Below are 15,909 nucleotides of genomic sequence, written 5' to 3'. Positions count from 1 at the left end.
TAAAGTTTAGACATATGAAACATATGAATTATAGTAAAGTTTGGTAGTTTAAGAATAAGTTTTAACTGAATTATAAGGCATTACGTTAAATCATAATAGGTTAATAGTATAACTAACAGTTAAGTCATTTAAGTAAACTTATAGATTATAGTATAGTGTTAAGTTGATAATATTAATCGTTAAAAATATTAGGAGTCAGTGAACTTGGGTTGAACCTAGAGTTAACTTAGAAAGTTTTTGTATTAATCAGGGTTTAGAACAAAAAGTATAATATGAATGATTTATTGAACATTATGGAAAACACTTGGAACAATCTGTATTGAAATTGTGCACCTGTGATTTTAATGTAAGTTTTGTGAAGTACGTCATGCATCATGGAATTGTAATTGTTTGCTTGGAACTTGCAAGTCTCGTGATGGTCTTGTGATGCATAGTTTGTAAAGCACGATATGCATGGAATTTGTATGCCCCCAGCAAGTGATTATCACACTGCTGGAGGGTATAGAAAATGGTATATAAGTTGGAAGGAGTTCGAATAAAATTTGGACTCAGTCCTGATCAGACTGATCCCAGAAGAACTGCCTCCGAGTGGTCTCTTCTCTCCGTCTTGACTCTCCAGTGCGGGTCCTAACCTTCCCTCGGTCAGTGCTGGTCACCGACACTGGCATACTTTCAATAGGATTGGTATCAGTTCCTCCCAGTATGTTTTGTAGAATACTGCAGAAAAGTCATCCCTTCCAGGACTTTTATTGTAGTTGGTTTTCTTTGGGGGGGGGGTTGGAGTCTCACTCTGTCGCCCAGACTGGAGTGCAGTGGCTACTCCTGGCCACTGCAGCCTTGACCTGCTGGGCTCCAGCGATCCTTCCGCCTCAGGCTTCTAAGTAGCTGGAACTACAGGAACGCACTACCACGCCTGGATAATTTTTTTTAATTTATTGTAGAGATGAGGTCTTGCCAAGTTTCCCAGGCAGGTCTCGAACCCGCAGGCTCAGGCAATCCACTCACCTCAGCCTCCCAAAGGCACAGGATTACAGGCTGAGCCACCGAGCCCAGCTGGTAGTTTTCTTATGATATTGTCAATTTCCTGTATTATTATTGGTCTTTTTAGGGTCTCCATTTCTTCCTGTTTCAATCTGGGGAGGTTGTGTGATTCCAAAAAGTTCTCCATTACCTTATTACCTTTAGGTTTTAAAGTTTGTTTTCATGCAATTGTACATAGTAGTCTCTGATTGAGTTTATTTGGGCTTTCTCTCTCTCTCTTTTTTTTTTTGGTCAGTGTAGATAGTGGACCATCAATCTTGTTTATCCTTTCAAAGAATCAGTTTTTTGTTTCATTGATTTTTTTGTATTATCTTGTTTTTTTCCTGTGTCCTAGATCTGGGCTTTTATTTTGCTGATCTAGATTCCTCTTCTGAAGTTAGGGTTTTGGTGGTCTTGTTTTTCCAGATTCCTTAGGTGAATTGTTAGGCTGTTAACTTGTGATCTTTCCATTTTCTTGATGTATGTTTGTAGTGATATGAACTCCCCTCTTACAATTGTTTTCATGGCATTCCAGAGATTTTGGCGAGAAGTTTCTTCATTTTTATTTGTTTCCAGGTTTCTTTTAACCTCTATTTTGTTTTCCATGTTGACCCAGGAGTTGTTTAGCCTCATGCTGTTTAGTGCCCATGCCTTTGTGGGTTTGGGGGGGAACTTTGTTGGTATTATATTTATTTTTATTCTACTGTGGTCTGATAAGGTGCATGGCAGAATTTCAATCCTATGAAATTTGTTTATGTTTGATTTATGGCCAAGGATATGGTTCATATTAGAGTATATTCCATGTGGTTGAGTAGAATATATATTCTGTGGCCGTTGGATGGAGTGTTCTGTGGGTATCATTTAAGTTCATTTGGTCAAGAGTCACACTGAGGTTCTGGATGTCCTTGCTGATTTTTGTCTTGATGATCTGTCTAGGGTTGTGAGTGGGGGTATTAAAGTCTTCAGCTATGATAGTGTTAGAGGCAATAACTTTTTAAAGTTTGCCTAGAAGCTGCTTTATGATTGTTGGTGCTCCTATGTTGAGTGCATATATGTTTAGGATGGATATTTCTTGGTGATGGATTGAACTTATTATCATTATGTAGTGACCTTCTGTACCTTTTTAAATTTTTGATAACTTAAAGGGTATCTTTTCTGATATTAAGATCGCAACTCCTGCTTTCTTTTGTGTTCTGTTTGCCTGGAATTTTGCTTCCCATCCTCTTACTTTGAGTCTGTGAGTGTCCTTTTTGGTGAGATGAGTCTCCTGGAGACAAGATATTGTTGCCTTATGCTATTTTATCCATTATGCTATTCTATATCTTTTCAGTGGTGCATTTAGTTCCTTCACATTCAGGCTAATTATTGAAATGTGAGAGTTTATCTCTGTCATATGGTTCTTATAAAGGACTTGTTGTTCCTGTTTGTTTCTTGTCTTTGTTTCGATTTTTGGGTTGATTCATGTGTGTTTTCAATCTTTTTCCTGCACTCTTGTGAAGAACGTTGTCATTCTTTTCCCTTACTACTATGTTTAATACTTTTCTTAAGTGTTTCTTGTAGAGCTGGTCTAGAGACAGCATATGTTCTTAGGGATTGAATGCCTGGAAAAGTGTTTAATTCTCTTTCACTGATGAAGTTTAGCTTAGCTGAGTAGGTTATTCTTGATTGAAATTGTCTATCTTTGAGAACTTTGAAGATTGGGCTCCAAGCTCTCCTAACCTGAAGTTTTTTATAGAGGAATCTGCTGCTATTCTAATTGGTCTTCCTTGGTAGGTAGTCTGACCTTTATCTCTTGCTGCCTTTAGGGTTTTTTCTTTTATACCTACATTGTTTTGGTGAATTACTATGTGTCTAGGGGTTGGTCTTCTCATTTGTTTTCTTGCAGGGGTTCTCTGAATCTCTTGTGTTTGAATGATCACCTCACTGATGAGATGAGGGAAGTTTTCTTGAACAATTTCATGGAATGTTTGTTGTAGGGTGGTCTCTGTCTCTCTTTCTGTCTCAGGAAGTCCAATTACTCTTAGGTTTGGCCTCTTAAAATAATCACTCATCTCTTAAAGGTTTTGTTCTGTCTTTTAAAGCTTCTTTTCTATGTTTTTGACAGTTTGGGTTAGTTCTATATTTTGGTCCCCAGACTCTGAGATTCTTTCTTCTGCTTGGCTAATTCTGCTTTCCATGCTTATCAGTTTGTTATTTATTTCATTCACGGTATTCTTCTCAGTTATCAACTTCTTCCTATTTTCCTCTTGTCTCTCCTCAATTCTTTTTTCTCTCTATTAGTGTCTTGATATCTGGGTATGTAGTTGGAGGCCAGTCATTCTGGGGGCTCTTCAGTGTTTGTGTTCCAAAATCTGTTTTCTCAATGTATGATCTCCAGGGTCTATGTGAGACCTATATTCTTCTTTTCATTTTCTTTATTTATGTAGGTTTTCCTCCCTCCCCTACCCCCTTTCTTTAATTCTGTTGTTCCGAATTGGTGGGGTTGCTTTTACTTCTGTTTGTTCAGTCTCCTATTCTTCCTTATGTGGATCCTCTGACTTTAATTCTGAAGCTGGACTGTGGGTTAGGGGCTGTACTTTTTGCAGTTTAGAGGTTTAATTGAGGGGGAGCTGTGATTCAAAATCTATCTGCAGATCCCAGTATCCACTGAGAGGTGTATGGGCACTCTGGAACCCATTTCCCACTGCCTTGCCATCTGTCCATAAAGTGGGGGTATAGATTTGCTCCCTGGAAGCAAAATGAGGTGAGAAAAAGGAACATAATAGAAAAAGAAAGGAAGGCGGCAAGAGGAAGGTGGAGAGAGTGAAGAGTAAGAGGGAAACCAGACAGACGTACCAACTAACAAATGACAAGAGACACAAAGAAAAGAGTTAAAAAAAAAAAAATAAAACATAAAGTTAACCATGCAAACACACAGTCCAATAAAATCTGCCTATTGATGTACTCTTCCCGCACACAAACAGGAAGTCTAAAGAACAGTGTAAAAAAATCCATAAAATAACAGAAACAAAGTAAGCACAAATACATTATCAAAAACAGAAAGAGAAAAAAAACTAAAACTAAAAACAAACAAAAATGAGCAAAACAAACAGACAAAAAGTGAAAGTAAAAAAAATAAGAACAAGGAACCAAACTCACTCTGAGGTCATTCCTATAAATCCAACGTCCTTTCAGCTCTGATTTCTAGCCACTCCCCTCTGCTCTCAGCGCAGGTAGATAGGGTTGCTCACAGACTGAGTCAGATGCTCAAGGCCTACTTTGGTAGGAGTGTGGATCAGTTCTGGACTCAGCCGGCTTGCTGCCTGTCAAGTCTGCCATTCAGATCTAACCTGTCTGTGTCAGATCCAGCATGGGAGAGGGGCTTCTGTCTCTCCCAGTTTGATGAGATTACCTTAGGTCTCAAATTGGAGGCTGGGTGGAGTTGGGCAGAGCTGGGTGAGGCAATGAAGGTCTCTGCCTGGTCCTGGGACAGAGAAAAATGGCTGCGGTTGGCATCTCCTCACAGGGCATGGAGCTTGTCTCTGATTCTTCCCATGGATCAGATCAGGGGCTCCAGCTGATCCGGTATAACTGGTGATGGTGTGGGCCAGGCATCAGGCAATGAGAATCAGCTGGATTTGGCTGATTTGGCTGAGTCCCCTGAGCAGCAGATGATCTTATGAACACGCCCGGGTGCTTATCTCAGGGTGGTGGGGGCTTGCTGTCACCCTCAGAAGCAGGGGCTGAGTGTATGAACATGAGTCTCCCCTCTGATGGACTTTCACTCTCCCACCAGTGCGTGCCTATTCCTGCAGAGTCTTTATGGACACTTGCCTTTGTGGAGACTCTCACAGTTTGACCTGTCCGGTCACCATCCTCAGAAGGTAATTTTAAAAGATAAAAGTATGGCTTGTCTCAGTGGCTCAGTCTGTAATCCCTGCACTTTGGGAGGTCAAGGCAAGTGGCTTGCCTGAGCCTGTGGGTTTGAGACCTGCCCAGGCAACTTGGCGAGACCTCGTCTCTACAATACATCAAAAGTTAGCTGGGCTCGGTAGCGTGCACCTGTAGTTCCAGCTACTTGGAAGACTGAGGCAGAAGGACTGCCGGAGCCCAGCAGGTTGAGGCTGCGGTGGCTGAGAGCATGCCACTGCACTCCAGTCTGGGTGATAGAGTGAGACTCCAACTCAAAATAAATAAATAAATAAAAAAGTAAAAGATAAAAGTATGGCTATCTTCTCAGAAGAAAATATTTCAAATTTAGAGATCCCATATCTTTCTCAAATGATTCTATAAATATTTGTTTTCAGGAAAATCATAAGGAATATTTGGAGGGTGACTTTTTAAACATAAAAAAATTATATCAATGTTTAACTAAAAGAATACATATAATAACTAACTGATAGAAAAGGGGAAAACAATAAGAAATATGCCTAACATCTGCATTAAACATAATATATAATGTGAATGTTTATTCATTGGGTGTATGTATACATTGTGCATTTACATATAGAGTATGTTAATTTATTATTAGTCAAATGATATCTACAACACTTAGAACATAATTTTAAGCCTAAAGTAAACTTGAATGTAGCCTGAAAACCTTAAGCCTTGAGAAACCTTCAATAAAAATATAGATTGGTATAAATACATAAACATAAGATTTCAATGTAAAAAATATATATAAAATTAGGAAAAGAAGGAAGTCAGTAAGTTGGCAGAATAGAACTTTCCAGTGCTTTTCCACCCCACAGAACTGTCAATGAGAAAAACTATCCATATGTGAAAGTATCTTCACAAGATTATAGCACAGAAATAAGAAAGACACAATGAAGAGGATATAGAGGTAAGATTTACATTATCTGACTCACCCCACCCCGAACTCCAGGCAGCACAGCAGGAGTAGAAAGTACCCTCCTTTTGAGAGAACGTGAGAGAAGTGAGCACTGGATTTTCTGGATTTTGCCTCAAATCTCAACACCGGACCTTCTCAAGTAAAACCTAGTACCAGACAGGAACCCATTGCCCCAAACTCCAGGCCGGTAGCCATGGACTCAACCTCCAGGCCTGTTCCATGCCAAGCCAGAGCCTTTGTCTCTGGGCCTGAAACACTGGTGGCCAATCTCAGAGACTCCAAATTTTGAAAGGACCTCACCACCTGGCCAGGTTCAGCAGCCGGGTAATTGGAGCCCGCCTTAGTGCCAAGCCAGTTCCAGTAAACTCAATCTCCAGATCTGCCCTAGGGTCAGGTGAACCAACCAGTAGGCTAATCCTCCACAGTCCCAAGCCACAGCACCAGGCTTGCCTCCTCAGACCTAGTCATCAGTGTGGCACTTTCTGACCCAACCTCTAGAGTGACTTCCTTGGATTCAGGCATCATATTTGCCCTTGCAGACACAAGCTCCAGCCCCACCCCTGCATAAACAATCAACAGGACTCAGTGGATTCAAGCTCCAGGCCTAAACTGGGGATCTAGTTGCCAGGTCTGTCCACCTGCAGACTCAGGCACCAGGCCAGCCTGCCTGAAGACCCCAGCATAGGTCTTCCTATGGTCATGCCATATGGCCTGTTCAGATCTGTGAATGAGTTGACAAGTGAAGGGCTTTCCCAGACAAAGCAGTTTGCAAAGACTGGAATAACTTCAACTTCTTCAAATGTACAGACATCACATGGCCACAATGATCAAGAACATCAGAAAAACATGACAATACCAAAGGAAGAGAATAAATCACCAGTACCCACTAAATGTCGATTTTAACTATTCTCACCACCAAAAAATAAGTATGTGAAGTAATATATGTTAATAAGCTCAATTTAGCTATATATACATATTTCAAAACCCCATGTTGTACATGACAAATGCATGCAATTTTTGTTTGTCAATAAAAAAGAATTAGTGGAAAAATTACATATATGCAATTAAAAGAATAATATTGACACATTTGAAAAATATTGGTGCTATTTCATAATAATGGAAATATAAAATAAGGAAATATAAAAATAATATGGAAATATAAAATAATGGAAATTTTAAAAAATACCTAGTCAGGAGAATGAACAATATGTTCAAACTTAACCTCACACTAATTAAAAATTTTGCATTTTAACTGAATAATTTTTCACAATAATGTTTTGAGGCAAATGATAACATGATATATTAACAAAGATCCATTGAAAAAGATATATTTTATGCAATGTTATTGAGAAAGCTCTTAGTAAATCCTACTGAAAACAGAGTTAGATTAAAATATTTATCTGGGGACTGAACGTAATTCAGTCTCTATTCTTCTGCAATTCATTTTGTATAAATTCTTTCTAAAGAAACAATCAGAGATGTGCCAGAGTTTACACTTACTAGCATTCAGTTTAACTTGTTTATATCTGAATTTAGGAAATATTTTAAATATATATTATTTTAGATATGCTTATATATTTTAGATGTCACAATTTAAAGATTAGTTGCACTTTGTACTATTTGTGTCAAGTGGACTGCCTCACAAACATCAAAATGTGAATTTCTAAGGGTTTTTAAGTACATGAAAAGTGCTTATTTACAATGTAGGTGAGAGAAGCAGTTTATTTATTTTTTAACAATGTACTATAATAGTAATTTTGTAAATGCCCATACATATTTAGGAAAATAAAGTTATTTTGTGAAAGGTTTTTAAGTGAAATTAAATCGATCATTCAGTGTTTACTATGTGTGTGTGTGTGTGTGTGTGTGTGTGTGTGTGTGTGTGTGTGTGTGAGACTGTGTATTATACTCAGGTATTTAACAATAACTGAAGCAAACAAAATCTTGGCAAGTAATGAACATACATGCTTTTGGAAAGAAAGAGAAAACAATAACATAAATAATTTCAGGGAGAGTTAGTAAACAGTTTATAACTGAGTGCAGTAGCTTATTTTATTATTTTAATTTTTTTATTGATACATAATAGTTTACATATTTTGGGGCTGCATCTGACATTTATTATATACATAAAATGTGCATGATCAAATCAGGATATTTGTGGTCTATCACCACTTTCAGTATTTATCACTTCCAAGAATTGGGAACAAGTGAAGTCTTCTAGCTACTTTGAAATATACGGCACATTGTTAGCTACAGTTCTTCTACTTTGCTATGGAACAATAGTACTTACACCGTTTTTCTAACTGTATGTTTGTACTAGTTAACTACTCTCCTCCCAGCCTCTGGTATCTATTATTCTACCCTCCACTTTTATGACATCAACTTTTTTATGTATCACATGAGTGAGAACATGTGATACTTGTCTTTTTGTGCCTGAATTATTTCGCTTAACAGGGAAGCTTCTAGTTTCATCTACATTGCTGCAAATGACTTGATTCCATTCTTTTTATGGCTAAATAGTATTCTGTTTTACATATATAACTAGCTCACTTTTTTTTATCCATTCATCCATTGAGGGTCACTTAGGTTGATTCCATGTCTTTGCTATTGTGAGTAGTGCTGTAAGAAACATGTCAGTGTAGGTAATTTGATTTCTTTTCCTTTGAATAGATGTATGTCCAGTAGTAGAATTGCTAGATCATATGGTAGTTCTATTTGTAATTTTGTGAGCAATCTCCATATTGTTTTTCATAATAGTTGTACTAATTGATATCCCACCAACAGTGTATCAGCTTGTTTTTCTTCATATCCTCATCAGCATCTTTTATCTCTTGTCTTTTTAATAATAGCCTTTTCAATTTGGGTAACTTGACATTGCTATTTTGATTTGCATTTCCCTGATAGTTAATATATACACACACAATGGTCTATTTTAAGTAGGATTGACAGTAATAATTCTCCGTGTACACAAATTTTGAGATAAAATCTAAACCAATAAGAAGGATGCAGGCACGAGGATTGGTGGAAACAGCATCTTAGGCAAAGGGAAGAGTAAATTCATAGTCGCTAAATCAGATTAGATCTTCCCATATTTGAGGCAAAAATAAAAGGGAAATTTGGCTGACTTATAGTGAAAAGAAAAAAAGTGTGCAGGGGTAAGATCCAGTGGGTCCCTTTAAGTAAAGATGTGCGTTTTATTCTAATTGCAAGGAGAAGTTCTTGAAGAGGACTGACTTGCTGTTTACATTTGTAAAAGAAAGCCTTAGCAAATGGACTGTAAAGAAAAGAAGAAAAAAGACCAGATTGATAGTAACTGTGGTCATCCAGGAAAGAGTGAATGCTAAACACTTTGTTTAGGTTCATGGTTCTCCTGGGGGAGAAAGGGGCTGTATTTTGCCATCCCCCAGGGAATACTAGGCAATTCTTATTTGTCACACTGAGGTGTGTGGGTGAGGGCTACTGCTGGCATCTAGTGAGCAGAAGCCTGCGATGCTGCTAAACTCACTGCAATGCATAGGACAGAACACTTCTTGCAACAAAGAGTTATCTGGACCAAGATAAGAAGTGTTGAGGGTGACAATTTCTGATTTAGGGTGATGGGAATGGAGATGTTTGATAAGTAGACAGAATGGTATAATTATGCAAAATATATATAGAGAGATGACCAAACTTCTAGTAGTCTTTTGAAGGCTACCCAATTAATTATTTTGTCAGAAAAAATAATATTCTTGTGAAATGTATTTGATATTTCTTTAATAAGCGATTAATGTGAAGAAATTATGGTTTCTCTTTTACTTAGAGAGAACACCAGTCTTTGTCTGTTATCCATGAAGACTAGATTTAAAAAATGTCAACAACTTAAAATATTTTGAAAGGTTTTTTACCAGCTTACTAAAAGTTATCTTAGAAAACACATTTACTCAATTACTTTTTTCTCAAATAAAAGAATAGAAAGAAAAAAATTTACTTACTTGCCATTTAATGCTGCTACACCAACTGTGCTCCGAGCAATTGACATACTGGCTACAAATGTCCATTGCTGATTCTGGGGATCCCACCTCTCCACTGTATTCAGATAGCTCCAGCCGTCATGACCTCCCACAGCATAAATAGGGCCTTCAAGTACAGTTACACCTAAAACATTGGACAAATAAATGCTGTGTCTATAGATAATATTATTATAGTATACACTTATAAATCTATTAGGAGGGTAGATCTCATGTTACATGCACTTACCACAATAAAATAAAAATTAAAATAAATAAATTTATTTCACAGTGATATTTTAAAAATTAAATTAACAGTACAAAACTATAAGCTTGGTCGGGTATGGTGGCTCAAGCCTATCATCTCAACATTTTGGGAGGCTAAGTCAAGAGGAATGGTTGAGCTCAGGGGTTTGAGACCAGCATGGGCAACTTGGTGAGACCTTGTCTCTACAATAAAAATAAGTAAATAAATAAGCCAGGTGTGGTAGAGTGCCCCTGTAGCTCCAGCTACTTAGAAGGCTTAGGCGGAAGGATTGCCTGAGCCCCGCAAGTTGAGGCTGTGGTGGCCATGAGCATACCACTGCACTCCAGCCTGGGCAACAGAGTAAGATTCCGACTCAAAAAACAAGCAAAACTATGAACTTATTTATCATAGATTCCAGTTATTAAAAAACAATTGTATTGAGGTAGAAATAACTACTATTTATTGAATCATTCCATTAAAGTGAAAACAAAATTTAGAACCAAAAACAAATACTGAGACCTAAATGCTTTATAAAATAAAACTAATTTCCTTATTTATGACCATATAAAAAAGCAAATACTAAAAAATCAAAAGTGATATGTCTTGTGCTTCTACTTTTGAAGAACATTTCTACACTGCAGCTTAAAGTACTTTGTTACTTTAAGCAATGTTACTTTAAAACAATGTAATATTATCAATTTGAATTTGGGTATGGTGTTCTCCATTTTGGCTTTCCAATAACATTATAATAAACTTAGATAAAGTTTAGAAAATGCAACATATTTTATATTGTTAGTTAAATCACTAAACACAAAACGAACAGATAAAATTAATAGTGAGCCATCAATAGGAGAATATAGACAACTTTTAATCACTGCTTTTCCAGTAAAATTACTTCTTCATAGATGAATTTTCTTAAATACTAGCTAGTTGCCAAAATATTTGCATATCATACTAAAAATTATGTGCTCACTATCAAGAAATTCTGAAGAATATTCTTCAAAAGGATAAAATTCAAAGTTTGATTGTCAAGAACTCTAATATATTTGTGATTTTATCCTATTTCCAAGCTGACAAGTTAGACTGCCACAAATTTATGCATTTTAGTGAAGATATGGCTTCTGGGTCAAAGAGGAAGGGCAGTTATTACTCATAGCAATAGCAGTAGTCAGAATATCACCAATTTTTGATTCTAATGCTAGTTCCCCAAAATCCAATTTCCACAGGGTGATCCAGAGAGGGTAACCAAGATGACCTTAAATGTTTCCCTTAGCTTGACCAAACTTTAAATGAGTTACTCCTGCCTTGACCCCACTTTTTAAAGAGCATTTACCTTAGAAAACTTGTAATTGCAAATTCTTTCTCGGTTCCTTTGAGATGTACTTTTAAAACAAAGAAAAGAAAAGAAAAGAAAGCACCTCTTGCCAGTTTTATAATCCAGGGCTGTCTTTCTCAAGGACAGGGGGCCAACCTTCTGAAATATAATCATTAAGGAAGATGGTGCCCCATTTCCCAGTCTTTTTGGTAGAAGAGGAGCCTAACTTCAATCGACACCTTGCTCCAACTTATAAAACTAACTTTTGATGTAAAGACAATAAAAAGTTTACTTTTCTTTTGGGTAAGGTCAATTATCAAACAGATTGCCCATGATCCTCCAACCCACTCCATCTTAAAAAAAAACTCCATCACATTTGTTTCAGCAGAGTTGTGTTCAACCAAGGTTCTCGCCTTTCTTTTGTATTGCAGTAGACTTGAATGAAATCTTTCTTGTCTGTTTAAGTTTGCCTCATACAATTTTGCTTTTAGAAGGGTCAGCTGAAACCTGCTCATGCAGTGAGTTGTACTACAGAAAAGAAAATTATAAATTATCATGGACATAAATGCACATGCCGATTGTTCTGGAAGGAGATATTACTTTTATGCTTTTAAGCATGCCTGCCTTTTATTTTGGATAGAGGAACTATGTCTTCCCAGTCTTTCTACGATAATAACATCCATTAAAATATAACTGAGAACAAAAGATACTCAGTGATTTGACTTTTAAAATGTAAAATGTGAGAGACCCATGAAAAATTGTCTCCTATCACAGAGGTAAAAATGAAATGACATCTTATTTATCCATTCATTTATTTATCTATTATTTACTGAATGGCTATTATGTGCCAGAAATTGTTCTTTGCACCAAGGACACAGTAAACAAGGTAGACAAAGTCTGTGCCCATGTTGAAATCCACAAATTGGTCAATGAATGCTTAGTTAATTGAAATAAGTGCATTATTCCCAGTAGGTAAGTCAGCTTCACACATATTACACAATTATGAGTTAATAAAGAAAAAAATAGCTGACTAGAATAAAAAATGCTCTCATAGATACACTCAATTTAGGGATACTATTTCACATACAACAGTAATCAGATAGGGATATGGAGGGGTAACATTTTGAAGCAGTCACAGGCAAAATTTTTAAAAAACCCATAAACTGTAGATCTTGTTTTTCTTAAGGCAGTTCAAAGTAAAAAATAAGAAATGAAAGGGATAAGAAAATGTGAAGAAAAGAATATGGATATATTGAATTAGAAAGCTAAGGTAGTGAGCCAGGAGACCAGGACCTTGGGCCAGATAAAGAGAAATTTTGAAAACCTGAAAATTGATAAGCAATAAAATGTAAATGTCACCTTGGTTACCACCCGACCACCTCTGTACCACCCCCAAAAGGTAGAACTTGTGGTCAGAATTGTGGTCAGCACATCCTGAAGGACAAGAACTACGGTGTGTTAGGGAATCCCCTAAAAGGTATATGTTCCATAATATAAAGCCATGTCCTCTTAATGACCTCAAGTTCATTATACCATCATTATAGTAAAATTTTCAGGTGGTTTAGCCCCTCTGAGTAGGCTATTCTTAGCAGATTATGGGTAAACTTATGTATAGTTATAGAGTCATGCAAGGACACAAGATGCCAATCATAAATGTCAGTCATTAGAGAGAGACTAACCATTCTCCTTTCTTTAGGAATAAGATTGCAAAATCTGGGAAGTCAGAGCTCTTGAGTCACTTTTGCTCTTGATCCTGCTCTTATGTCTTTGGAGTGTACTAGTGCTATTGCTTAATAATCCAATTATTTGCTTTTGCAATTGGTTTGTTTCCTCCAATTCTTTTTTCAAGACATTAAGAACCTGGTTTGAGTTGGCGATCCTGCACCCACATGTAAAAAATATCTCATGGGCTTTTTAGAGAAGTAGTACATGTAGCTATTCACATGTATCAAAAATAATAAACTATATAAAGATGAAGGTTAAACACCAGTGAGATGTTTTTAGAAAGCTGCTAGAATCAACTTTTTCCTGAGTACCATTTAGGTATTCAGTAGACTCTAAGATAGGGTGTGTGCTTTGAATTAAGTAGACCATTATTTTGTGTTGACTTATGCTGTCTGTCTTATTGAAGATACAATAAATATCAGAAAGGGCCAGATCATTTGCATGATCCAATGAAACTAATACATTTAAATTTTATTTTAAGAGCAAAGAGAAATCACTGAAGTATTTATCACTAAGAGAGTCATGATTGCTGTGACATTCATTCTGCTTGTTTTGTATCAAAGGAATTGAAGTCAGGTTAGGTGGCAGTAGTGAGATGATTAGAAGAAAATTTCAAACATTCAAAAAGTAGAAGGTGGAAGCTTAAATTAGTAGGTTTAAGTTTGAATAAAGAAACGTGAAAATATTTGAAATATGTTCTGGAGTTCTTGAAGTTGGAATTTGCTGATGGATTGAATCTGTATATACAAATAAAAAGAACAAATCAGGGATAAATGAGTTGACTGAATAACTGGATAAATTTTAAGAGTAATAAAAGTTTAGAAACTATTATGGGGGAAACTTTGAGCACTCCATTTTGCACATGTCACGTTTAAGGAGACTTTTAGATATCTAAGTGAGAGTAAACAGGCAGCTAAACATATATGTTTGAATTTCAAGTTATTGGAAGTACATGTAAAATTTTTGCAGTTATCAGCAATTTAAAGTTAAGTAACTAGATATGATCACTTAGAAAATTGTATGAAGATAGAAAGTAAGAGAGACCGGAATTCAGCCTCAAGTAATTCCAATATTGTTTACAAAAACAAAAAAAGAAAAGAAAGCAGAAATGGTCTAGTAGATGGGAGGAAAACCAGAAGCTTTTGGTATCTGGAAAGTAAGAATGGAGAGAATTTCTAGAGTTAGGAAGTGGTTATAGATTTTCATACTTTTAACTAAGTGTACATTTTAATACAATTTGGAAAGAAAAAGATTGTTGTGGACTTTGAAAATAGTTTCTGGAGCAGTAGTGTACACATTTTAACCCATGCTGGTTACTAGTTAGTATAGAGTACTCTAAGGGCTACAAACATCATCCACCTGTGACTTGTTTTTCTTGATTGTTAGAGGTTACCTGACGTTATGAAAATGTTTCACTTCTAAAGTATAACATATAAAATGCAAAATGTATATGTTCATTTGATGATATTTTATCACAAGAATAACATGATATACCACAAGAATGCTACCTATTGCTTTCACTACAGAATGAAAAAGAATTTGCTTTCCTCTCATGCAAATCTCCAGTCTACACACTTCCTGAAGGTAACAATTTTTAAATTTCTGATTTACTTCCTTGATTTGCACTTACAAATTAAGTAATAATTTAGCATGTTCTTTTTTGTGTGTCATTCACCTTTGAAGTTATATTGGTGACATTTTCAGTCAGACATTAGTCATTTATTAGTTTTTATGAAAAATATTGTTACATCTTATAAACTATGCCACTTTTATAACTCCATTTTATTGTTAATGAAAAATTGCATGTTTTCCAGATTAAACATTTTAAAAATAAAGCTGAAATGTATACTTTTTTGATGCACATATGAACTCATTTCATCTAGATATGAAATTGCTTTGTCATAAAATATACTTATGTGGAAATTTAGTAGATACTTCAAAAAGTTTTCCAACGTGTTTTTTTTTTAACAATTTTCATTTCCCCCAGTAAATGAGAGGAACCCCACTGTCTCAGACTCTCTCCACAATTTTTTTTTTGTGAAAAATGTTCAGTTTAGTTATTCTAATCAATGAGTAATAATATCTCATTATTATGTTAGTTTTTACTAAGTTGATGTCTGGTTAAACTAAGCATTTTTCATGTGTTTCTTAGCCAGCTGGCTAAGAAATTTATTTCTTAAAAACCCTTAGCCCTTTTTATCAATAAATGTACCTGATCTCAAACCAGGTGAAGTGGGGCCCAAAGGGAGGCCCAAACTTTACCTATATGATGACCACTTGGATATCGAATCCTGAATTGTACCCTACGTCTTTAAAATAAAAATATATTCATGCAAAAAAAGTAACACTTAGCCCTTTCTATGAAAACCCACAGTTAACAAGACTATTCATTTTTTAATTGCCTGCCTCTTTCTTATTAATTTAGTACTTAGTACTTGTGATTAGTTATAACTATTATGGATATGATATAAATTCTTTGTTAATTTTTAAGAGTATTAATATTAATTCTTCATTAGCATTTGTATTACAGATCTTTTCCCCCTGTGTGCTTTGTATTTTCACTCTTAATGTTGTCTTTTGATTAAAGGAGTTAGGCTTACTTGATTTCGACAAAGATGGCACTGTAACAGCAAAGTTTTTTTTTTAATAAATTATGATGTTGGTTAAATTGATATCCTCATATCAAAATGGACTGTGACTAATACATCAAAGTCAATCTAGCTGGATCATAGAATTGTATAAAAATTAAAACAATAAAGTTTTTAGAACATAATTAACAAGCATA

General features: G+C 35.8%; 1 protein-coding gene across 1 annotated transcript in view; it reads right to left on the bottom strand.

Annotated features, from left to right (window-relative positions):
- The window catches only part of KLHL1 (kelch like family member 1), a gene marked incomplete at its 5' end in the record, with an annotated part of 353,122 nt that overhangs the window by 46,594 nt on the left and 290,619 nt on the right, over window positions 1-15,909 (bottom strand). The window contains one exon of the mRNA XM_008052763.2: window positions 9,823-9,985. Within this exon, the coding sequence (XP_008050954.2) occupies window positions 9,823-9,985 (163 nt within the window). The remainder of the gene's footprint in view (window positions 1-9,822; window positions 9,986-15,909) is intronic.

The sequence above is a fragment of the Carlito syrichta genome, unplaced genomic scaffold (assembly GCF_000164805.1).
Source record: "Carlito syrichta isolate Samal-C Ts95f unplaced genomic scaffold, Tarsius_syrichta-2.0.1 Scaffold287495, whole genome shotgun sequence".
In the NCBI taxonomy this organism is placed as follows: domain Eukaryota; kingdom Metazoa; phylum Chordata; class Mammalia; order Primates; family Tarsiidae; genus Carlito; species Carlito syrichta.
The sequence above is the reverse complement of the archived record's forward strand: the minus strand, read 5'-3'. Positions and strand labels throughout refer to the sequence as shown.